Source organism: Rhinopithecus roxellana, chromosome 11 (genome assembly GCF_007565055.1).
Source record: "Rhinopithecus roxellana isolate Shanxi Qingling chromosome 11, ASM756505v1, whole genome shotgun sequence".
In the NCBI taxonomy this organism is placed as follows: Eukaryota; Metazoa; Chordata; class Mammalia; order Primates; family Cercopithecidae; genus Rhinopithecus; species Rhinopithecus roxellana.
The window spans coordinates 133,946,735-133,971,967 of NC_044559.1; the positions used below are offsets into that span (position 1 = coordinate 133,946,735).

Sequence of the window (25,233 nt, forward strand, 5' to 3'; positions counted from 1 at the left end):
AAGTGGAGTCACAAGGCCAGGAGCATGCCCAAGGACCTGGGTTATGTCCTGGCAGCCTCTGAAGCTCCCATCCTGGGGGAGTTCCCTGGCTCCATGGGAACTGGGCCTGCACAAGGTCACTTAGTAACAACATGATGCCTCAGCCTTCCTCTGTTGTAGCCTTTCCTGCCCTGAGAGCAAGGGCTAAGGGCCTCCAGAGAGCCCATGACTTGGATCAGGTCACCCACAAGGCCCCCAGAACTCCTGGCTCCCATTCAGTCCTGTTACCCTGGTTCCTCACCCAGTCAGACTTTGGGTGTCCTCTGCCCCTCAGCCTAGGAGTCACCTATGAACCCAAGATCCCGAAAGGGCCAGAAAAACCCCTGGAAGCTTCAGCTAGACTGGGGTAAACTGAGTAAAACAGCTGTGCTCTTCCACTCCTTCGATCCCTAGTCCTGGCCACGATCACCTCAGCTCCTCCATCACATAATCACTCACTCATTCATCGGTTTGTCCATTCAGATAAGAGTGCAATAAACACCTTCTCCACGCCCAGCTTTGTGCTAGGGACTCAGAAACATCAGGGAGAGGTTTGTAGTTTAGCTCCGGAGGGCAGAAGAGCCGGAAGAAGAACCAACTGCTTGGTTATCTCAGGCTGGAGGTGGTAGCTGAAGGGAGTGTGGACAGTAAGGATTTGCCGGGGGAAAAGGAAGGGTCAGGACATTTTGTGAAGTGGGAGGACTTGAGCTGAGCCCTGAGGGATGAGAACAATTTGGAGAGGAGGGGAGAGACATTCCAGTGGTGCCAGCAGTGCTGGGTGTGGGTGCAAGAGCAGAGGCACTAGAAGTTAGGGTGCCTCGGAGTGTCCTGCAGATATCCAGGCACCAGGGAGGGAGGGCCGGGGCATAGCCAGGCTGACAGCTGAGGCCTCTGCTGGAGGGGAGCTTGCAGGATATGTTGTGGGGCACGCCAACAGGTGTTGCCTGCATACCTGTCTGTGTCCCGGGGTAGGGATGTGCTGATCCTGGTGTGCAGCCCTGCATCTGTTCTGTGTGTGTGTGTGTGTGTGTGTGTGCGCATGCACTCAGGGTGCCTCAGGCTCTGAATCTACAGTTAAACTGGTTCCAGCTTGCCTAGCTCTTCACAATGTCAGATTTCATTCATTCACTCATTCACTCACTCATTCCACAACTGGGAGTGCCCACCACATACCAAGCCCTGGTCTGGCTGGATGATGTAAGGTACAAGTCTCTGTCCCCAGACCACTCAAAGGCTGGTGGCTGAGGGCAGATGCAAGCCATGGTAACGTCTATCACGCTGTTAGAGGTAGATCTACTTCTTAGGCTGCGCAGCAATAATAATCTTCTCTCCAAAAGGACTGGGGGACTGTAGAACTGGCTTTAAATTGCCGATCAAGTAGAGTTGACTCGCTGGGACGCACGCTGGCTCCCCACCCACGGGGCCGGTCTCCGGGAAGCCCCTCCCACGCGATCTTCGGAGAGGCAGTTCCCCCACACGCCCCGCCGGGGGCGCTGCGGGACGGGGGCGGATGCCTGGAGCGCAGCTCTGGGGCCGCCCGCTGCGGCTCACTCGCTCGTACTCGCTCGCACTCACTCGCGGGAGGCTTCCCCGCGCCGGCGGCGTCCCGCCTGCTCCCCGGCACCAGAAGTTCCTCTGCGCGTCTAACGGAGACATGGGCGTCCCCACGGCCCCGGAGGCCGGCTGCTGGCGCTGGGGATCCCTGCTCTTCGCCCTCTTCCTGGCTGCGTCCCTAGGTAAGGTCGGGGGAGGCGGGGCGCTGGGGAAGAGCTGGGAGAAGACAGCAGACTGGAGTGGGAACTGTGGGATGGGGGCGTCCTGGGATCCCTCTCAGCCTGTGTGACCGTGCACCCCACTCCACCCACCGCCCAGAGGCTGCTGGGACCACTGGGCAGGGTGCAGTGGCAACTGTGCCAAGTGTCCCAGCTAGGCATCAGGCACATCTGCATGCTCTGATAGCTGCTCAAGTGGCAGGCAGGGCTGTCCCCTGAGGGCTGCCTGTCCAGCCCTTCCCTGCCCAGAGAGCCCCAGGCACAGGTGGCTTCTGCAGAGAAGGAGAGGCACAGGGTGCGGGTGGTCAGTGTGTTCTGGTGGATGTCACCGGCTTTTGACAGCTGGCATCTTTTTGCCCCTCTAGTCTCAGGGCTCTAGTGTTGCAGAGGACACAGAGGGCATGGTATGCTCTGCCCTGGTGAAACCCCTGGCTGAGCCTTGGTGGGCACTGGTCACGGTGGGCACACTTTCAGACACAGAGGCAACACTGCCCACCTGGTCCCGATTCTAAGGGTCTGATAGCCCAGGAATAAGTGGTCAGCTGATTCCTGCCATCCTAGCAAGGCTGCCACAGGGGACCAGTGTGGGGTACTGGGGAGGATGTGGGACACTCTTCAGCTCAGCCACGAGCCCCTTCTAGGTCCCTGGATAGCTTATAGCATCTCTGGTCTCAGTTTCCTCAGCTCAAACACAGAAGCCCACACAGGGAAACACCACCTTCCCCTTCCGAAGTCCAGACTGTCAGCATGTTCAGATAGCATCCTAGCCTGAACACAGGGGCTCCTGGGCTGGGGGCAGAGGCCCTGGTACCCATGGCCTGGTTGCCTGGTTCTTGCCTGCCCAGAGCTGAAGAGGCTGGATCTCTTCAAAGAGTCTGTGGAACCAAACTTTATGGGGAGGACCCAGGGAAAGTATGAGTCATGCAGGGACTCGGAGGGAGGCAGGAGGGAGGTGGAGGGCTTGGCAGAGGGACCCAGTGGGCGGGATGGAACAGAAGGAGAGGGTGATGGGATAAGAGGGAGAGGAGGAGGCTGAACCTGCAAGATACCTCAGCAACCTGGGTGCCCACAGGCTGCCGGCTATCTCAGCACTTGGAGGCTGGCCTGGGCCTCTGAGGAGGAGGAGGGCTCCACATGTCACAGACACAGCTGCCTAAGCCCTAGGGTGGATGCTCCTCAAGGTGACAGTCAGAGGGAAGAGGAGAACGGGAGGTGGAGTGGACAGTCTCAGCACCAAGGCCACGGCTTACGGCAGGGCATGGCTTCCAGAAGGAACAGGGGATGGTGGCAGGCAGGCAAGTCAGCATCCCACCTGTCATGGGCTACCTGCCCTGCCCTGCCCTGTCCTTCCAGGCGACCCTTCCTGCTTTCTTGCCCACTTCCTGCCCTCACTTGGCTGGGCTGCCCTCTGTTCAGCAGCCCCAATTTGAGAAACAGTTCTAGAGATCCAGGGCATAGGGATCCAGCTTGCAGAACACCCAGTAGCAGAGAGACCCCAAGAGGGGCTCGGGACGCCTTCCCCTGTATTGCTTATATGGCCAGGGGCCTTTACTTTCAGAGGTCTTGGCTACTCAAACAACATGGTACACCAAAGAGCCATCTCTTCCTGGGCCCAGCACAGGGAGATGATTTAGGCTGGCTGCAGCTTTCCACTGAAAGGAGTCAGAAGCATTTGAATTGCTCTGGGACCTCAGTATTCTGAACTGTGACATGGACACACTATAACAGATATTCACCCAACTCCCTAGGACAGTGTGCACTGAGGGGGATAGTGGATGGGAGGCCTGGTTGCAGGCATGGTCAGCAGGATCTGTAAGTTGAGAAGATTGATCACCAGCCTGCCGAGGTGCTGGGTTGCCCTGGGTGTGCTGCCCAAGGTCAAAGCCTTTATGCCAGGGAAGGTGAGACAGAGTGTCTGGCACCAGCCTGTTCTGCAGCTCTTGGGTTTGGGCCAGCACTGAGGAGAATGGTAGTAATGAATGTGGTGTTCAGAAGCCCAGGAAACACCAGAGATACTCCTTTCCTGGGCCTGACTCAGGGTGAGATGGGTGGAGGGGTACACTTTGGGACCAGGACCCAGCAGATCTCAAGGGTGGCAGAGCCTCTTCTTCCCCACAGACATTCCCAGGACCTGAGGCAGTTACTGTCCTTGCCCTGTCCTCATGGGTTGACTCAGGAGTCCCAACCTCTGGGATGAGCACATTTAAGTTCATAGAGGTGCACTGGGGTTAGGGACGAGAGACCCCATCTTCCCCTTCACAGCAAACCAGGCTGCAGGGCCTTGTTGAGTAACCCAGTGCTGCAAGCGTCTGACGCAGCAATGGTCAGCTCTTAGGAAATCCACAACCCACTGCCCAGAGGCTCTGGAGTAGAGAGGAACAGCCTTGAGGCCAGTCCCTTGCATGAGGGGGCATCTACCCAATGCCAGGGACACCCAAGGGCCAGCAATACTGGGAGCCTCTTGCTGAGCTGTACTGGTTGTTCGTGTTTCCTCCCAAGCAGGGCAAAGGTTCTGCTGAGGTCTGACCTTCCTGGGAGAGGGTGATCCAGGCAGGAGTGTGCTGCTGAGATGCTAAAGGGGCCACCTCCCTATCCGCACACAGTGTTTGGGGTCTTAGGCCTGAGCAGATGAAAGGAAGAAAGGGATCCTCAGTAACGACCCATTGGCAGTGAGCGAGCCCCACATACCAAGCTTGAGGCCCCAGGCTTTAGCCAACCAATGATCCAGGGTCTGGTCTCCCAGGGGAGGGTGGGCCAGGGATCAGCACTGTGGCTTCCAGTGGCCCCATAGATGCCCTTAGCAGCAGCCCCAGCAAGACTGTGTATGGCGAAGCCAGGGACTTGCACGCCAGGGCTTCCGTACAACCCCTTGCTTAACTCTTGGGCTTTGCGAGTCACTCAGACCTAGGCTTAAATCACAAGATGGCCATTTACTGCTCTGTGATATTGGACAAGTTATTCAGTATCCCTGAGCAGGTTCCCCTACCTCTAAAACGGGGATGATGATAACACTTCCCTTGGAGGGCTACTGTGAAGAGCCAATGAACGAACACTTAACACGGAACCCGGCTGCTCGTGAATACTGTGTAATGTTATGGGATTTCTTGGCTTCTGCAGGCCACATGCCACTGGTTTTCCATCTAAGGTCCTTGCTTCCTACAGGGCCTTATGGAGTGCCCAGGGCCTGGGAAGGCATTGGTGAGCTTCACTGGGACTAGATTCTCCAAAACCTGGAGTGTGAAGGGTCCATGGGCTGCATCCAGCTACCTGTGAGCGCCGATGGGTCCTCACAATCTGAAATGCCCATGGAGGTGCCTGCAGGTTCTCCTCTTAAAGTTGTCTGGATACGGGGACGTTGAAGGCAAGCCTGGTCCTGGGTTTGCTTATCTTGGTGGGATCTTTCTTACATTTGATTCTTTTACATTCAGTCCATTCACTTTGGCTGGCTATCCCCAAAGACAAAGACAGTGGCCACCATCTTGCTCACGAATGAGTAATCCAGTAATGAGGTTGCTCTGCTACTTACCAAGCCAAGCAAGCCCATTCCTTTAGCCTTTCTGCATAGGATCTTATTTCTCATGGGGACCTGGGGTCAAACCCTGCCTCTGCTGTTCACTCATCATGGGAACACAAACACACACTTCCCCTTTGTCTGCACAATGGACAGGTTGGGTGACATGGTCTCGGTGAGGCTGACCACCCTCCTCTGAAGGGTAATTCCACACTGGTGTTTCCCTAGCTGCAGTCATTTGCTTATCACCTTTGTGATCTCTGCAGTGTCTGCCTTTCATAATATTTAGTTATTTTTTCTTTAAATCTACTCATTCTTTTATTTGCGTATGTAGATTTTTAAAAGGAAACTTTTTATCGCTGTCATTAGTGGAAAGCCAGTATCACTTGTCACAAATAGAACAAAACCATAAAAGTACGTAACAGGAAAACCATATAAGGGTATTAAATTCTAGTTGGAAACTTTAACCTGGGAAGGCTCTGAGTCTGAAAACTGCTGTTTTCCCTTGCAAAAAATTAAAATAAAATAAAATTTTAAAAGAAAAGGAGATTAGCAAGTGAGAGAGAGATGTTTTAGAGACATATTAGCATCAAACTGGGCCTTTCTCTTTGATGTAATCAGGACTGAAATAATTGAAAAGGGAATAACCTCTTCTCTATATGATTCAATGTTATTTAATGTAAAACCAAAAGTAAAACTATGTGGTAGACGTGGCCAGGCAAGCTGGGCTTTCATTGGTCATGACATTTGTCTGTCTTCAGGAAGGAGGTGGGGCCTCCAGTCAGTCCCCAGCTACCTCTAGTCTCTAGAGAGTAGTCAGATGGCACCAGACCTCCAGAGGCTGACTACCTGGGTTCAGATCCCGGCACCATCACTTATTAGTTGTAAGGCCGTGGGCAAGATACTAATCTCTTTGTGCTTCCGTTTTCTCATCTGTAGAATGGAGATGATACTAGTACCTACCTCACAGGGTGGAAGGATTACATAAACTAATCCATGTAAACAGTGTTTAGAATGAGGCAGGGCACGGTGGCTCATGCCTGTAATCCCAGCACTTTGGGAGGCTGAGGTGGGAGGATCTCTTGAAGCCAGGAGACCAGCCTGGACAACACAACGAGACCCCATTGCTACGAAAAATTTAAAAATTAGCTGGGCATAGTGGCATGTGTCTGTAGTCCTAGCTACTTGGGAGGCAGGGGTGGGAGGATAGCTTGAGCCCACAAGTTTGAGGTTACTGTGGGCTATGATCTCGTTGTCACTGCATTTCAGCCTGAGTGAAGAGCAAGACCCTAGCTCTCTAAAGAAAACCTACCAAACAGCCAGGCACAGTGGCTCATGCCTGTAATCCCAGCACGTGGGGAGGACGAGGTGGGTGGATCATATGAGGTCAGGAGTTCAAGACCAGCCTGGCCAACACGGCGAAACCCCGTCTCTACTAAAAATACAAAAATTAGCCGGGCGTGGTGGCGGCGCCTGTAGTCCCAGCTACTCGGGAGGCTGAGGCAGGAGAGTTGCTTCAACCTGGGAGGCGGAGGTTGCAGTGAACCGAGATTGCACCACTGCACTCCAGCCTGGGCAACAGAGTGAGACTCTGTCTCAAACAACAACAACAATAAACCCGAACAAACAAACAATTACTTAGAATGATGCCTGGTACAGAATAGTAGGGGGCAAAAAGACTTGAGATGGACCCTGAGGACATCTTCACGGCACAGGAGCATGAGGGTGGCTGGCTGGAGCTGGGAGCCTGGCCTGCACACAGTCCTCCTCCAAAAGGGCCTGGGGAGTCTGGGAGGGGTTCATCCGCAGAAGCATCCACGGGCCAGGACCTCTGGCCAGCTGTCTAGGCCCTCCCCAGGGAGGCATGCTAGCCTCCAGCCCCAGCCCCGGATGCACGGACGCTTTCCCAAGGTGCTGGAAGTGCCGCTTCCTTCAATAGAGCCTGGCTTCCCCTTCCCAGCCCCCTTGGTCTGATGTGAATGGACACTTCCTGCGGGGGCAGGTATCAATAAACACATCTGAGATGCCCTTTGTCCTCACTGGCCAGAAAGCCCCAGGGCAGACTTGCTGGCTTCAGGCCCTCGGCCTTTGCCTTGCCACGCTTCCTTTCTTAGCCTTGGCAGACCCAGCCTGATTGATCCATGCCTCTGTTTCCCTCTGCATCTTGATAAAGACAGAACACAGTCTTTTCCTACAGCCCCAGCCCCAGCCTGTGGACTATCCTGGGGGATGGGGCCTGGCGGGGAGCTGGAACCAGGTCCCATTCTCTTTGGGATGTCCTGTGAGACCAAGGACGAGACATTTTGCATCTAGTGCAGGGCCAGCCACAACAGTCAATTAATAACTGTTTACTTGACAACCTCTAGCAGCTGGTCAGAGTTCAGCTGTTTGGGTGGGGCCTCCTAGGCACGACTAACGAAGCTTGGGTCCCACCTCCAAAGGCTGGGGCGTTGCCTTGGCGACTGTGGGCTAAGCTCACGCCCCGTCATGAAAAACACACAGGCCTGTCCACACCCACACACACCCATCCCGTGCACACTCACAGGGGTCACCCGGGGCCTGCTGGGTGGAGACAGGTGAAGGTCACAAAAACTGATATCCTGAGAAGATGCCAACAAGAGCTCCTTTCCCTTGTACTAGGACAGAAACATCTGAGGGTGCTACAGCTAGAAATCACAGGCCCAGGCCCAGGCCCAAGTTCTGAGCAGTTGCCCCTGATGGAACTCTGCATCCCCACAGCCTCCCTGCCTGGGCCTGGCCCTGGCCCATGTTAGGACCTTGGTAAATATTTGCGGAATGAAAGAATGATGTTTTCAGCTTGGGTCTGAGGCAGAGCAGGAGTGTTGCACGGAGGGCGTGGAGGTCAATGCACGGTCAGTTCATTCTTTCTAAATAGCTGAAGGATGAGGCATCAACCCTGCCTGCCCACTGGAGGGTTCTGGAGAGGTGGGGGCTCTTCCTGTCTGCAGTGCTGGCCTGTCCAAGGTGTGAATCTCAGCTCAGTCACGCAGGGCTGTGTGGCCTTGGGCAAGTCACTTCTCTGAGTCTGTTTCCTCATCTTTAAAGTGGAGATGATAGCACCCATGTCGGGGGTGTTATGAGAATTAAATGTGACAGGTATAAGATGCTCAGCAAGTGCCTACACATAACACATGGTCATAAGACAGCTCTTCCCTCCTGGCCACAGGATTTTAGAGCTGGAGGGGGCCTCAGAACATGGGACAGCCCTCAGGTTGAGATGAAGAAAGGGAAGCTCAGAGAAGGGTAGGACCTGCCCAGGGGCACACAATGAGGGCACAACTAAGTGGACACTGAGGCCCCAGGGCCTTGCATTCCAAGCGAGTTTTACTCTTGAGACTCAGGCTTTCCCAGGTTTACGGCACTCTTCTTCTAGGTGGCCCTGCCTCCTTACCTAGTGGCAGGTGGCGAGTGGGGGTCTGGGGGCACTGGGTCTTGACAGCAGCATGGCAACCAGATGGTTCCCGCCTGGCACATGCTCTCAGGCCCAGGCCCCAGGTCATTTTCCTGTCCCACATGCTCTTGGCCACCCTGGAGCCGGGGCCTTCCTCCCCACCCACTTTCCCCGGTCTCCGACAATGACCCAGGTGTCTGAAAGGATCTGTTCCTGACAATAAGCAACATCCTCTCGCCAAAGAATTGTAATTTTAGCCGGGCTGAACAGCTCCCCTGACAACACACGTGCATGTGCGCAGACGTGGAGTCCGCAGGGCGCGTGCAGGCCCCTCTGCACACTGCACTGCCCCTCTCCCCAATACAATGCCTTCGAGTGTCCTCCTGAGGACAGGCTGCCGTGTGCCTTGTCCCAGCTGGAGTCTCAGACACAGTAAATGGGGTGTTTTCTGGCCTTCCCTCCCTCCCCAGGACAAACCCCCATGGATCCTTGTTTTGTCCTGTCTCTCTGGTTTGTCCTGGACCCTCTCCCGTCCGGCCCGCTTGCTTGAAACTGGGCATCCTCCCCTGCTCCCCAAACTTGAATCCTAGGGCAGCTTCTCCTTTTTTCTAAAAGGGGAACAACTCCTTTGGGACCTGTGGGATGGGTGGCCAGTGTGTGAGGGGTGGGGAGGTGTGGGGGATTGAGCAATGCCCCCTCTACAGCACTCCCTGAACCCTGCGTTCTCTCTGATGCACCCACCCCCATCCTCCATGCATCTCAAGGAAGTTGCCTCCAGGGGAGAACATACCTTCCCCACTGCTGCGGGTGCTATGGGTACAATCCTGGGGTCATTAACCCCATTGCTTAGACCCTGAGCCTGGTGCCCTGCCCCTCCTTGTTCACAGGGATACTCAGGCCAACAACCATGCTAGCCCTGCTTGTCCACACCTCTGTCCACTTGAGGGCCCCCAACCCCACCCAGCTCAGCTTTGGCCACCAGCTCTACTCTACCTGCCCTGCCCTACCCACCCCTGGCCTGCAGCCCTGTTTCTGCTGAGCCAGCCCTTCAGCCAGCCCCCAAGGTGTGTGTCCTGGTGGTAAATACTACCGTAGCTAAAGCTGGAGCTGAATTCAGCTCCCAGCCCTGGGGTGGCTCTGGGGTAGGAGGCAGTGTCAGACAAAGGGAGAAAGGGGCAGAAGCTGGGAGAGGTGCTGGTCAGACCTGCCACATGGCCTGCTGGGAAAAGGGGCAGCACAAGACCCACTCTTGGGATGGGTTTTGGTTCTTCCTGGGAAGAACCAAGTGGGAGAGCCCTTTTCCTAGGTCCTCCTCACTTCTGTTTCCCGGCAGGGCCATGGTTTTGCAGCCACACCCACCCCACTTAGGTGTGAAGGGGAAGTCCAGGCCAGCACGGACAAAACCAGGGGCACAGCCAAGCTTCCTGGGACTCCTTTTCCACTGAACCTGCTGCAGGGTTAAGGGCAGTGGGTTAGCAGTCAGAGGAGAGTTGGCTAGTCCCTGCACTGCCAGGCTTCCCCTGGGGACCCTGGGTGGATCATCTCCTCTCTTGAGTCTGTGGGTCAGATTTGTAGCATAATGGGTTTGGGCAGTAGAGTCCCATGCCAGCTAGCCCAAGGAGCCACACTCATTCATCACAAACTCAAATGTCCATAGGGCCAAGAAACCACGGTGACAGAGTGAAGCAGGCCAGGTGGAATTATTAGGGAGTAGTACAGACTGTGGCGAATTGGAGTGCCGATGCCCCCCAAAAGCTGCTACTGAGCTCCAGCTGACAGTTGCCCTGTAGGAAAGCTGGTTTAGCGTTATCTTCTGATTTTCTAAGGAGCGCTGGAAGTCAGAATTTTCATGTCAAATTCCTGGTTTTTAAATGTTGCCATCTCAAGAAAATTAAAAAGATTTTGAGGATCCAATGAAATATGTGTGAAGGCTGGATGTGGCCTGTGGGCTTCCAGTTTCTGGACTTTTTTCATCAGTGTAGTGTCTACATGCCTGAGTTTAATTCTGGCTCTAGCACTTGCTTGCTGTGTGATCATCAGTGAGTTACATAAGTTCTCTGTGCCTTAGTTTCTTCATCAGTGAAATGGGAATAAAAGCAATACCTTATATCATTGTTAGATAAGCCCATGAAACCCTCAGCATAGTGCACAACACATGCTATGTCTTCTTATTACGGTTCTACCTAGATCCTGCACCACCTGAGGTCCCCCATGGTCCAGGCTTTGAGTTCATACCTTCTGGAACTCTGGAACTTCAGTCCAACCACTTTCCCTTTCTGGGTCTCTGTGTTTCTGCCTGAAAAGGAGACCTGTATCTTGCCAAAGAAGTTCTGAAATCTCTGCTCACCCTGACAATGACTCTAAAAATCTGGGGCTCCCAGACTTGGCTCTCTGCCTAAAACTCCACTCCTCCAGACATGCCGTTTGGGAATTTGCTGCCTTTGGAGACTCTCCTTTAAACACAAGCCACCCAGGATCGGATCACAAGTTGTTATCAGTCATTCACACCTTAGCAGGAAAGACTTTAAAGCTGGCTTCTCCATCCCACTGTGCTTCTCACTCCTAGGAGGTGCTTCTTGACTTGCTGAATGAATTAGAGACCTGTCTAGCTCCCAAATACCAAGCACCGACTACTCGCATGGCACTTATAGAACACTTCATGTGAATTATTACTAACCCTTGCCTCAACTCTGCCAGAGAAATGTTTTCATTTCTGGGTAAAACATCTGTGAGTGAGGAGTCGGGGCTCAGCGTCTAAGTGGCTCACAGCTACTGGTCCAATGCAGGCTGGCCAACTCCAGAAGCCCCACCAGGCTGCCTCTCTCTTGACTGGACAAAGCTTTCAGCTCTTCCAGTGGGTCTCAGCCTGCCGCCAAGGGTCCTGGGCTCTAAGGACAGGGAAGGGGCATCTGAAGGAGGATGTGGTATTATCTTGGCTCTGGGCAATGCCCCTAGCTGGGGCAATGAAAATGATGTATCAGTTTGGATTCTGTACATAGTTCTAACCCTCCTTCCCTCTCTACTAGACCCACAACAGCCTGACATGCCATTTAAAATAAAAATACCACTGGCCAGGCGTGGTGGGTCACACTTGTAATCTCAAGACTTTGAGAGGCCGAGGCAGGAGAATTGCTTGAAGCCAGGAGTTCAAGCCTAGCCTGGGCAACAGAGGGAGACCCCGTCTCAAAAACAAATAAATAAAAAAAAAATAAATAAAAATAACACTAATGTATAATAATTGTAGGTATCCCTCAGAGATCTGCAGAGGGCATTAGAGCTCACATCTTGTGTTCTCATCTTTCCTTCATCTAGTCCTCTCACAACCCTGCATTGTAGCCAATAGTTTTCTCACTGCACAGATGAGGAAACCGAGGCTCATACAGTTAGAAACATGGCCTCTAGCCCATATTCTGTTTTCAAAAGCTCATGCTTTTGAGGGTCAACCTGATTAAATGCCGGAGGATTGGGATAAGGCAAAGTGGACCAGGGAATTGCTTCATTTGCTTGGTGAAAAAAAACCAAACAGAACTAGACAATTTTCTAACATTGGCTGGGAGGAAGTGCATGGATGAGATGACCTTTCACGTATTCTCTGTCCCGGTCCCTCAGACACTGGTTTTTCCCATTTTCATACTACCTTGCTTAGGACATCCTTTCTGCTGGCTGAAATCCTATCTATGCACCAAGTCCAAAGACCCTCCCTCCTTCAGGAAGTCCCTAACTGTCCCCAGAAGGCTGTTTCCTCCCTCCTCCAAGTGACCTGAGGGCTGGCACTGGATTGCCTTTGCCATGGGGTTCTACTCTTGAGAATGCAGGCCTCGTCTGCTCAAGGGGAGGCCATGCATTCAGCATGCAGGTGAGATGCAGCACCTGGCCCAGGCCTTGCACAAGCGGGTGCTCTCTTAGTGCTCCCTGGTGAGGATGGGAAGGCATGTTCAGTCCTAGGAGTAGGAAGGGGCAGAGGTGTTGATGGCCCCTACAGAGCGGCCAAGGACAAGGAGCTGCTGTTCCAAACAGCCTTTCTGCTCCCCAACCTGCCTCCCACCCAACGGGCTGTGCATACACTTTACTGGGAAGAGGGATACCCCCGACTGCATTGCTGCCCTCCGAGTCTCTCTCTGCCCTGTCTAGCATCCAAGAGCACCCCTAGTTGGGGAAGCTTCTGTGGCTCCCCCCACAACAGCCTAGGATGGAGTAGGGTTCGTGAACAAATGCAGAAGGCAGTCTTAGGGAGGTCAGCTGACATGCCTGGGGCCTGAGGCTGGGAAGTAGCTGAGGCCAAGGTTCTTCTCTGCTCTGAGGGTGCCAGGAGTAGCGCTGGATCAGTCAGGTGACAGGGCTCTCCTCTCTCTGAGCAGGTCCGGTGGCAGCCTTCAAGGTCGCCACGCTGTATTCCCTGTACGTCTGTCCCGAGGGGCAGAACGTCACCCTCACCTGCAGGCTCTTCGGCCCTGTGGACAAAGGGCATGATGTGACCTTCTACAAGACGTGGTACCGCAGCTCGAGGGGAGAGGTGCAGACCTGCTCAGAGCGCCGGCCCATCCGCAACCTCACGTTCCAGGACCTTCACCTGCACCATGGAGGCCACCAGGCTGCCAACACCAGCCACGACCTGGCCCAGCGCCATGGGCTGGAGTCGGCCTCCGACCACCATGGCAACTTCTCCATCACCATGCGCAACCTGACCCTGCTGGACAGCGGCCTCTACTGCTGCCTTGTGGTGGAGATCAGGCACCACCACTCGGAGCACAGGGTCCACGGTGCCATGGAGCTGCAGGTGCAGACAGGTGAGGGCATCCTGCACGTGACAGCCTGGCGTGCGTGGAGGGCTGCCTGTCTGATGGTGTGACCATGCATGACACTGTGCTGGGCGGAGTGTGAGGCTGCATGGGTGACACTCCAGGGAGTGTGTGGGTGAGATGGGGTGGTCAAGGGTGTGTAGCGTGTGGGTGTGTTAGCTGGAGTGATGGAGAGGGAGGGTGTACCTGGCTCCGTTTGTGACAGTAAGATTTTTTAATGTGTGAGGCTGTAGGTACCTGGGCTGGGAGTGTGACTGCTCATGGTGACATTGTGGCTACCGTGGGTATAGGCATCAGCGGGACTGATTGGTGCCCTGGGGCATGACTCAGTGAATGGCTGAATGGCTGTTGGGGAATGTGTGTGTGTGTCTGTCTCTCTGTTCAGGTGAGAGTGCAAGGGCCCATGGTTCGGACAGAGGTGTGGGCGCCGGCAGGTATCCACATGCCACTGGGAGTGGCATGAGAATGGGCTGGGTGAGAACATGCCAGGGTGTGTGTGTGGGTGCACATGTGTGCAGGCTGCCACTGGGCCAACACTGCCGAGTAGGCACTAGCGTGAGAACCTGGAGAGGGAGGGGGACACTGGCCTGGACAAGCCTCCCTGGCCTCCTGGGCCTGATACCCACCTAATGGCCCTTCTGTTTGTTCCCACAGGCAAAGATGCACCATCCAACTGCGTGGCATACCCATCCTCCTCCCAGGAGAGTGAAAGTAAGGAACCATTCTCTTGCCCCTTTTGGGTTATCTGTTCTCTTCTGTCCTCATCCGCACCCAGACCCTGTTTGGAACTCTGGCCTTGTCACCCCAAGCCCGCAGAAACCCCGGTCCTCCTCCTCCTCTGCTGCTGCACATCCCTTCTGCTTCCTCCTTGGTGCAGTCCCCAGAAGCCCACTCCCCTTCCATCTGCTCTGGAGTCTCTGCTCCTCTTGCCTCTCTGGAGTGGCTGTGCCTTGGCAGTCACCCTTGGCTAGGGAAAGTGCCTCATAACAGGTACTGGGTGCCCCAGGCAGCTAAGTGCTGCCCTTCCCACCATCCCCCTATGACTTCGGAAGGCTGGGGGTCTAGAATTCAACTACTTCAGATTTCTGTGTTCTGTGTTTCTGTGTTCCTCAGATGTTCTCTGTTGTAGGGGAGGGAGGAGGAAGAGGCTCAGGAAGGGGAACAGAACTACCTTTCCTGAGTCCCCACTGTGTGCTGGGCACTGGACTAAGTCCTTTTAAGTATTACTACTTCAGGGATATATATATATGTAATATATATTATATCTATAATATATATTATAGATATATGTTATATATATAATATATTATTGTGTATATTACATATATATGAAATATATAGTATATATATATTTTTGAGACACAGTTTCACTCTGTCACCCAGGCTGGAGTGCAGTGGTGTGATCTGGGCTCACTGCAACCTCTGACTCCTGGGTTCAAGCGATTCTCCTGCCTCAGCCTCCCGAGTAGCTAGGATGAGATTACAGGCATGCACCACCACGCCTGACTAATATTTTTGTATTTTTAGTGGAGATGGGGTTTCACCATGTTGGCCGGTCTGGTCTCAAACTACTGACAAATGATCCAACTGCCTTGGTCTCCCAAAGTGCTGGGATTACAGGCATGAGCCACCACGCCTGGCCTCAGGATTTTCTTTCTTTCTTTTTTTTTTTTGAGAAAGAATCTTGCTCTGTCACTCAGGCTGGAATGCAGTGGTACAATCACAGCTCATTGCAGCCTCAAACTTCTGGACGCAAGTGATCTTCCTGGTTCATTCTCCCAAGTAGTTGGGACTATAGGCATGCATCACCACGCCTGGTGAATTTTTAAAAATTATTTTTGGGGTTAGGTGTGGTGGCTCATTCCTGTAATCCCAGCACTTTAGGAGGTCAAAGCAGGCAGATCACTTGAGGCCAGGAGTTCGAGACCAGCCTGGTCAACATGGTGAAACCCCGTCTCTACCAAAAATACAAAAATTAGCCAGGCATGGTGGTGTGTGCTTGTAGTCCCAGCTACTTAAGAGACTGAGGCAGGAGAATCACTTGAACCCAGGAGACGGAGGTTACACTGAGCTGAGATCGCACCACTGCACTCCAGCCTGGTGACAGAGCGAGACTCCATCTCAAAAAACCAAAACAAAACAAAACAAAACAGAAATTTGCCTGGCATGGTGGCGGACGTCTGTAATCCCAGCTACTCAGGAGGCTGAGACGTGAGAGGTGCTTGAACCTGGGAGGCAGAAGTTGTAGTGAGCCGAGATCACACCACTGCACTCCAGCCTGGGTGACAGAGCGAGACTCTGTCTCAAAAAACAAAAAAATCACTTTTGGTAGAGATGGACTCTTGCTATGTTGCCCAGGCTGGTCTTGAACTCCTGGGCTCAATTGATCTTCCCACCTTGACTTCCAAAGTGCTGGGATTACAGGTCTGAGCCACCACGCCTAGCCTCAGGGAATTCTTATAAGAACTCTATGAAGCAGGCGTCACCATCTTCTCTGTATCCATGGGAACAGAGGCCCAGAGATGTACGCTAACTTGCCCAAGCTCACATAGCTCAGGGCAGCATAGCTGGGATCTGGTTGCAGGCCTGCTTAGCTCTGCTTACTCACCTTCTTCTCAGCTTGGGGCTGTGCAGTGGGTAGCAGTTAGCCCCCTGCTGCTTGCTCAGAGAGGTACCCTACAGGGTAAGGAGGCACTGCTCTAAGGGTGCCTGGCACTGAGAGGTTGGGTGAAAATACCAAGCAGCTTGGAGACAAAATGCAAGGGCACCTCCTTCTTCTGAGTACATAGGTCTTGGCTTCCACATCCCTCTACACCCTGTATGTGTCAGGCATCCAGTGGGGACCGCCCTTGCTAGGCCCTGCAGATACAAAGGCATCAGGAGGACATGAACGAGGACCTAAGCTGGAATGGGGATCAGCTAAACCAAACCCAACTCAAAGGCTACATTGACTTTTTACTCAGCTACCCTTTTTTCCAACCAACAAACAGGCCAAGAGCAAAATTAGAACACGCATTTTGGTCGGAGCCATGTTGGTCAGGCTGGTCTCGAGCTCCTGGGCTCAAGTGATCTACCCGCCTGGGCTCTCCAAAGTGCTGGGATTACAGGATTGAGCCATTGTGCCCAGCCCCAGTCCCAGCCTCTTAATGTTATCCTTGAGAAGAAAGAGTGTAGCTTGACTGTGAAATAACACGGAAGTACAAGTTGGCCTGAGGTAGGGGAATGAGACTAGAGAAGCTGGTGCCCAAGGAGCTCCTGCATTGCTGAGGGGCTGTGATTTCTCAGTGAGCTCAGAGAAGGGGGCCAGGCAGCTCATCTCCCTGTGAACTTCTTCCCACCTCCCCAGCGCAGCAGAATGTGCTGTCTGCTTTCACCCTGCTTCCTCCCTGGGAAATCAGGCAGCCTAACCCTCAGCAGCCAAACTCCCTCCTCCACATATCCCCATGGGCTACCAGGCAGGCCCTGGACAAAGGCTGCCTGAGCAGGCCAGGCCCCTCCCATCCCACCCTGCTGTGTCAGGGCCTGGCACACTCCTTAGTGCGGTGTCGGCAGCTACCTCTGCCAGCACCTGATCACCTTCCCAGGATAAGCCTGGCTCTGAATGGTGAGCGAGCATGCCTGCCCTCCCCTGTGAGTGCCAGCCCCAGGCACTGGCCACGCTTGGGGGAAGGGGTGGGGAACTGTGGCGAGGCTGAGCTCTGCAGAGATGCCTGCGGCTTCAGAGAGCAGCTGGATCCACAGACCTGTCCCCAAACCTCTGCGCCCCTCTGCCCCAGAGTCAACTCAGCCCAGGTTGCAAGGAAGCCTCAGACTCTTGAAGTGAAATTAAGTACTGATCTGATAGAGGGGCCACAGAGGGGAAATCTCCATGTGGGGACAGAAGTTAGGCAGGGATATCTTTGTCTTTGGAGAGCTCACCCTCCAAAGGCAGACAGGGAACAGGCATGAATGGCACCTGGCAAAGCTCACAAAATGTTGCTTAGTAGCCGTCCAGAGGAGACCTGCAAAGCACTAGAAGAGAGTGCTTTGCAACTGGCTTCTCAAATATTGCCCACAATAAGGTCCTTTGATGGGGGTTTTGAAATACTGAGGTGTCTAGGTTATAGAATGTCTTTACTTTCAATATTCCACGTCAAAATGCAGTCTTGCTGAGATCTGCAGGGAACCTGCTGTAATGTGGAGCGGAGCTTGCTTTGTAATTAGCATAGCAACTGTTCCTCTACCAGTGGGTACTTCTAAAGTGCCTGAAAACAGTTTGTTCTCATTTGCGGTATGAACAAACCTCCTGAAAACTTGTTTACACTGTCGAATTGTAGAGCAAAACAAAAACAGCCTTTATTCCCAAACAAATAGCGCAAAGGCAACATTTAGACCACAGCTCATCTACCTCTCAGGGGCGAAGTTGACACTGTGAAAAGGCATCCCAGCCCATCTTTTGGCTCTGGGAAAGGCTAAAATTGGGAAGGAAATGCGTTTATGTTGGTTGTGGTTCCGAGGGCACGTCTGTTCCCAGCTAAACTCCTGCAGTCAGCAGATGGCCTGAAATAAATCAAACCTCCCCACGCTGTTGGGACAGCAAAGCGGTACAACCTTTTTGGAGGGCAATTTAGCAATAGCCTAAAAGAAAATGCACATACTCTTTGGCTCAGCACTTTGACCGCTAGGAATTTACTACAGATTTCCTTCCTGAGTGAGCCAGGCTGCGTGCACAAGTTGATTGCTACATTATTAGTTATGCTGAAAATGGAAACAACGTGTTTACCAACAGGGGACTGCTTCAATAAATTTAGTGGGAGCAATGTGATAAAACCCTAAGCAGAATGAGGTAGGTGAGACAGAGCGATGTCCAAGCTGTGCTCAGTGGGAAAAGCATTGTCATATGATCCTGCATCTGTTGTATTTGCAGGGAATATGACTAGGACCACAACATAGAAACCGGCACACAGGGATGATCTCTTCAGAGGGGCTCTTGGTACAAAGGAAGGAGAATATTTGAATATTTTTTTAAACTTGTACTTTTTTTGGTAATTTAGTAAGTTTAAAATGGAAAAACATTGGACAAGGATTCACATTTTTCTAGTTCTCACCTCGGGTGTTTCTCCTGTGACTTGTGTGGCAAGATCAAGGGGTTCCAGAGGCCCCGTCCCAGAGCTAAGGAGTCTCTGGGATGAGTTGGGGCTTTTAATCTATTATGATAAAACATATATAATGTAAAATTTATTTGCCATTTCAACCATTTTAAGCCTACAGTTCAGTGGCATTAATTACATTCACAATGTGCAACCGTCACCGCTATCTATTTTCAAAACTTTTGCATCACTTAGGCTTCTTTTGACCTTGAGCTCTGTGGCATGGGGTCTGCGAAGGCCCTGCTCTCCCTTTTCAGGGAATAACCTGTAGCCAAGGGTGTTCCAGCTGTCCCTTGTGGGCTGGGATGAGGACTCTGTTCCCTCTCTTGCCTGGAGCCGCCTGAGCTGTAGGTGACTAGTCTTATTTCTGTGTGCTCCAGGTGCATATGGCGGCAGGCACAGGGCTCTCTTTGAAAGGAGAACCCCTTATCTTCCATGCCCCTGCAAGTCGCTGGGGGTCTAGCTGTGGGACTCCGGGGAAAGGCGGGTCTCCCTGCTGCCTGGTCTTCCCTCTTTGGGCCTCAGTTTCCACTTGGGAGGAGCAATGGGAATGGGGCTTCACTTTGGCTACCTCTCTGCCCTTTCAGACATCACGGCTGCAGCCCTGGCTACGGGTGGCTGCATCGTAGGAATCCTCTGCCTCCCCCTCATCCTGCTCCTGGTCTACAAGCAAAGGCAGGCGGCCTCCAACCGCCGTGAGTATTCCCACCTGCCTGGGGTGGGTGGACGGTGCAAGTGACCTGCTCCAACCCCCAGCTCAGCGCCTGGGATTAGCAAGGCACGATGCAGGCACGATTCCTTTCCATTTGAGAGTTAGGAGCTGCTGCACTTCCCACCAGGAGCTGGGCAAAATGGCCGAGAGAAAGGAGGCATGCCATTTCTGGGGACCAAGTGCCCACCAGCCCCTTTGGCTCCCAGGCAGTGCTGGCCCGGCACTCAATACATGTCTTCTGAATGAATGATCATATGGAGTAGCTCAAGTTGCTTTATAAAAATGCTGCCACTCAGAGATCCTTGGGGGACCTGTTTAAGGTATAGGCGTGCTTGTTTTGTAATTAGTAGCAATTGTTGGGACAAAAAATGACCTCTGGAATATCAGAAGTGGAAGGGGTCTTACAGATAACTTAGCTCAACCCTTTCTTTTTCTAGATGAGAAGGCTAAGATCAGCGGGGTTACATAACTGGCTGAATGTTACATAACTTAGTAAGTGGCAGAGCCAGGACTCGATCTCAGAGCTTTCAACGCATGCTCTTTCCAGGGAATAGAAGTCCACCACATAATAAAAATGCTCTCACTTATTCCTCATTGCAACTCCAGGAATTTGGTCCTACCATTGTCCCCATTTTACTGATGGGCAAACGGAGGCATGGAGGGGTTAAATAACTTGCCTAAGAAACCACACAGCAAATAAGTGGTGGGGCTGGGCTTTAAGTCATGGGCACAAACATCTTTCACCTCCCCCCCTGGCCAGGTGACAGTGCCCCTTGTCTGGTTCCTGACCCCGCCCATGAGTCTTGGTTAGTCTGAGTCCTCCAAGAAGGGGCTAGGGAGTTTTTTGTCCTTGCTTCCCCTCCCTGGCCTCTTCCCCTCTGCCTGGCTACAGAAGTAACTGAGAAAGGATTGCTCTGGCACCAGGTGGCTTTTGGCTCACAACTTATTTCCTGTGGCTGGCCCTTAACAACTTGTCATCCCTCCCTCCCCTCATTCCTGGGGGCTCCCACATGGAGCCCCATAGTGGGTCACTCGGGGGCTATGGCCACCTCACCCCTGCTCTCAGAACTCCCCTATTCCTCTCCTAGAACCCACCACAACCTACCTGCAGGAATACCCATGGCTGGGGGTGGGTGGGGGCAGGTAAAGGGCTTGGAACAGAAGAGCAACACCGGGCAGCAGGGCAGGGGGAGCAGCATTGCTCCCTGGTGGAAGGCGGGCCGGAGAGCCTGCTCGGGAATGAGGCACTCTCAGGAAGAAAAGGAAAGGGCCTGGAGCCTTGAGGAGGGCAGTTTGCTGGAGAGGCCAACAGGTGTGGATTTCCATCCTGCTTTGGATTGAGCCTCAGTTTCCCCAGCTTTAAAATGGAACCAACAACCCTCATCCCAAAGGGTGCTGCAGAGGATGAGATGAGGGAATACCCGTGTGCACCTGCACGAAGCCTGACCCATGAGTCGGCCATAAACAATAGCCATGATTCGAATAGATTTCAGGAACTTTTGGGTAACTTCCCTGTGTTTGTTCTGTTGTTGTGCCCCTCCCCGACCATCCGTTTCCCCATCGTAATCAGCAATAAAGCTCCTTAAAACGAGAAGCATCTGTGGGAGGACGTGGGGTGCTGCACGAAAGAGGGAAGTTGGGGTCACTGCATCTAATTGGTGGCCAGTTTAGGGGGTGGGGTGTCCCAAGGCTGAGGCAAGCGGCAGCAACTTGGATGAGAAGCAGAAAGTAAGTGAAGTGGCTGGGAAGTGATCGGGGACTCGCACCTTGTAAGGTTTCCCTGAGAGATGTCCCCTAGAATGCCACCCTATTAGGCAATGTAGGGGATGGGACAGAGAGGACCAGGAGCCCTCTAATTAGGCACTGACCTTAAACAGTAAGTCATGGCTCAAGACCAGAACTTGGCAAATGTTCAAACAAGAGACATCAGTTAGCAAATTCAGGAGTTGACCTTTGGTCAGTACTTAAATCTGAAGGTCTGACGCTGTATAAGTCAAGCCATAGGAGAAAGCGCTGGCTGCCTTTGGCCTCTTGATGGCAAATAGTGTTCTTACACGCTTGGAAAATGCAGATAGAGTTTCATTTATCAGTCGTCAAAATGGGCCCCTCGTGGAGGCCCCATCTGCTGAACAGAACGCAAATCACTGCTGGACAGCACCCATGTGAGCAGAAATGGAGTCTGGAGCTGGGCAGGGCCCTCCTGGGCTCGCTCCTGTTCCCTGCAGGGCATCTGCCAGCAGAGGCAGGGATGTTGTATGGGGAAGCCTTCCCTTCCATGACCAGCTTCTCTGTCTGTCTGTCCCTAGGTGCCCAGGAGCTGGTGCGGATGGACAGGTAAGGCCCATGGAGACCTGCTTGAGAAAACTTCCTAGGCTGGCTATCCAGGAAGAGATACTTCTGTGCAGTAGGGGCCCTGTTTAGTCGCCTAGAGCAGCTGGTCAGAAAAGCCTCTGCCATCTGCTGCTGAAGGCTGCACATCTGTGCGGATTGGCTACTCTCCTGTCACCCCCACTCAGCAGGCTGAGCTCTGATTCTGCTCAGATGTGTCGTGCACCCACCTTTGGGTCTCAGTGGTCAGCCTGGGCCAGGATGGGGACAGGGAGGAAGCAGCTGATCTGGCGCAGACAGTGAAACATGCAAAGAACGCCCGCGGGCCCAGCCCCAGCCACACCTTGAGCTGTGCCTCCTGCCTGCAGAGAACTCCAAGGAGAAAGCTATCAGACTGCTGCAGGCCACAAGGGCAGAGGCTGAAGGGTCCTAGAGTGGTGCAGCGGGCCGGGTCTAGGGGCAGAGGGAATGGGGACTGTGTATTGGTGTGCTCTGGGCAGGAAGCTGGCATGCAGCCCGGCCTGGAGGATGTGCTCAGGGAACCCGAGTTTCTGCCCCGGTACCTGCAACACCAAACGCAAAGCTCCTCTAGGTGTTTGAAAGGGATGATCTTCATGACGGGTTGAAGGAAGTCCTGCTTGCAACCCACCTAGAATCTAAGAGTTGCAGGGGTCTTCAGAAGTTATCCTACTCCCAACTGGGAAGAGAAGAGAACCCCTCCCCTCAGCTCAAGACAGGCTTTGGGGATGTTCGATCCTAATGCCATCAACTCTATTGACCAAAGAGAAACTTGTCCCCAAGTTCCTGAGGCTGAAGTCCTGGAAGTGTCTGTGATTTTCGGCTTCCTGGCGGTGCCCAGGGTTGATGGTCAGGGAGGAGTTGGGGTCTGTTCTGGTGGGCCCTGATGCCCTCAGCTCAGGACAGGTGGGCAGGTGCAGCCCATGACCTTTGCTCTGTGGGCCTGGCTCCTGCCTTCTTGCTTGGAGATGCTGCTGAGGCCTGGGGATAGGGATGTAGGTGAGAGGAAGGGAGGAGAGAAAAGCCGGGGGCAGGGAGGGTACAGTTCATGCTCCAGACAGCACAGATGACCTTCCATTCTGATTCTGTGGCAGCAACACTCAAGGGATTGAAAACCCTGGCTTTGAGGCCTCATCACCTGCCCAGGGGATACTGGAGGCCAAAGTCAGGCACCCCCTGTCCTATGTGGCCCAGCGGCAGCCTTCTGAGTCTGGGCGGCATCTGCTTTCGGAGCCCGGCACCCCCCTGTCTCCTCCAGGCCCCGGAGATGTCTTCTTCCCATCCCTGGGTAAGTGTTTCCTGACCTTCACAGCACCATGACCTGTAAGGTCATGACCTCATGCCCTGCAGGGCGTCGGCCTCACTCCCTACCCTCCCTGAAGAGTTCCACAGCCTCATGGAGTGGGCTTGAGGGGTGAGGGACAGAGGAGCCCCATTCACTTTGCTTCTCCTTTTTTTGCAGACCCTGTTCCTGACTCTCCAAACTTTGAGGTCATCTAGACCAGCTGGGGGACAGTGGGCCGTTGTGGCTGAGTTTGGGGCAGGTGCATTGAGCCAGGGCTGGCTCTGTGAGTGGCCTCCTTGGCCTCGGCCCTGGTTCCCTCCCACCTGCTCTGGGTTCAGATGCTGCGACATCTCAGAAGCCCAGACCCTCAACCCCTCTGGATGCTACATGGGGACGCTGGATGGCTAAGCCCCTGTTCCAAGGATTTTGGGGTGCTGAGATTCTCCCCTAGAGACCTGAAATTCACCAGCCACAGATGTCAAATGACTTAATCTTAAGAAGTCTCAGAATGTCCAGCCCGTCAGCAGTTCTAATTCTGAGACATGAGCCTTGGGATGTGGCAGCATCAATGGGACAAGATGGACACTGGGCCACCCTCCCAGGCATGAGACCCAGGGCACTGTGGAGAGACTTGTCCCCCATGGCCGCCTGGGCTCCCCCATCTTGCCTGAGGCTGCTCTTCTGTCAGACTTTCTCTTTGTACCACAGTGGCTCTGGGGCCAGGCCTGCCTGCCCACTGGCCATCGCCACCTTCCCCATCTGCCTCCTACCAGCAGTTTCTCTGACGATCTGTCAACAGGTTAAGTCAATCTGGGGCTTCCAGTGCCTGCATTCCAGTCCCCAGAGCTTGGTGGTCCCAAAACGGGAAGTACGTATTGGGGCATGGTGGCCACTGTGAGCAAATGGTGTCTTGGGCAATCTGAGGCCAGGCCAAATGTTGCACCACCCACTGGAGATGGTGGTGAGGGAGGTGGGTGGGGCCTTCTGGGAAGGTGAGTGGGGCCCCCTACCCTCCCCATCCTCTACTCTTGCTGCTCAGCCCGGGCCATTGCAAGGGTGCCACACAATGTCTTGTCCACTCTGGGCCACTTCTGAGTGTGAAGCGGGATGCTATTAAAAACTACGTGGGGAAACAGGTGCAAACCCTGTGGATGGATTGTAAGAACCAGTTTAAATCTGCACTCTGCTGCTCCTCCCCCACCCCACCTTCCACTCCATACAATCTGTGCCTGGCGGAGTCTTCACCTCAGGGCGACTCAGCCAGGTGGGGGTGATGTTCCCATCTCCTGCTTGTGGGCTCGCCCTGGATTTGCTTTTATACACATAGGCAAGGGCAGTCCTTTGTGGAATTGTGATTGAAGGATTTTAAAGCAGGGGAGGAGAGTGGGGGGCATCTCTGTATACTCTGGGGGTAAAACAGGAAAGGCAGTACCTGAGCATGGGGACAGGTGAGGTGGCGCTGGGCAGACCTCCTGTAGCGTTTGGCAGGATGGGAAACCCAGGGACTGTGGAGGGCGTAGTCCAGCCTGGGCATTTGTCTCCTAGCAGCCTACACTGGCTCTGCTGAGCTGGGCCTGGGTGCTGAAAGCCAGGATTTGGGGCTAGGCAGGCAGATGTTCACCCAATTGCTTGGGGGGTTGGGGGGATGGAAAAGGGGAGCAACTCTAGGCTGCCTGGCAGCAGTGAGCCCTGAGCCTGCGGCTACAGCCAGGGAACCCCACCTGGACACATGGCCCTGCTTCCAAGTCCCCCAGTTAGGCCCAAAGGAATGGTCCACTGAGCACCTCCTGCTCGGCCTGGGCTGGGCTGGGGGCCTTGAGGAGAGGGTAAACATAGGCCCGGAGGTGGGGCTGACACCTCGAGTGGTCAGAATGCCCAAAGCCCGGCTTCTCCTTTGTCCCTGGGTGGAGGGGGGGTCCCTTCTTTTATTCCCTCTGGTCACCACAATGCATGATGCCAGCTGCCATAGGAAGGGGTGCTGGCTGGGCATGGTGGCACACACCTGTCATCCCAGCACTTTGCAGGACTGAGGTGGGAGGACCACTTAAGCCCAGGTGTTCAAGGCTGCTGTGAGCTGTGTTCAAGCCACTACACTCCAGCCTGGGGGACAGAGCAAGACTTTGCCTCAAAGCAGATTTTAAAAAGAAAGAATGAAGGAAAGAGGGTGTGTTTTTCACAATTCTTGGGGCCTGCAGGGCAGGAGTGGGGACAGAACACCTGCTGTCCCTGGAGTCGAAGGACAAGCCCAC

The 25,233-nt window shown here is 53.8% G+C and overlaps 2 protein-coding genes across 2 annotated transcripts in view; one reads left to right on the plus strand and one right to left on the minus strand.

Moving 5' to 3' along the window:
- Positions 1-25,233, minus strand: part of CDH23 (cadherin related 23) — a 427,857-nt gene that overhangs the window by 39,806 nt on the left and 362,818 nt on the right. The gene's annotated exons all lie outside the window — the stretch shown is intronic.
- VSIR (V-set immunoregulatory receptor) lies at positions 1,515-24,132 on the plus strand. The gene is made up of 7 exons (XM_010373046.2): positions 1,515-1,754; positions 13,072-13,500; positions 14,167-14,223; positions 19,229-19,336; positions 21,660-21,687; positions 22,794-22,987; positions 23,162-24,132. Exons 1-7 carry the CDS (start codon positions 1,529-1,531, stop codon positions 23,197-23,199), a joined length of 1,080 nt encoding a protein of 359 aa, XP_010371348.1. The 5' UTR covers positions 1,515-1,528; the 3' UTR covers positions 23,200-24,132.

Coding starts and splice junctions, on each gene's coding strand:
- VSIR (XM_010373046.2), top strand. CDS start 1,529: ATGCCTGGAGCGCAGCTCTGGGGCCGCCCGCTGCGGCTCACTCGCTCG. Junction 13,501..14,166: donor GGAGCTGCAGGTGCAGACAG/GTGAGGGCATCC, acceptor TTGTTCCCACAG/GCAAAGATGCACCATCCAAC. Junction 19,337..21,659: donor GCAGGCGGCCTCCAACCGCC/GTGAGTATTCCC, acceptor GTCTGTCCCTAG/GTGCCCAGGAGCTGGTGCGG.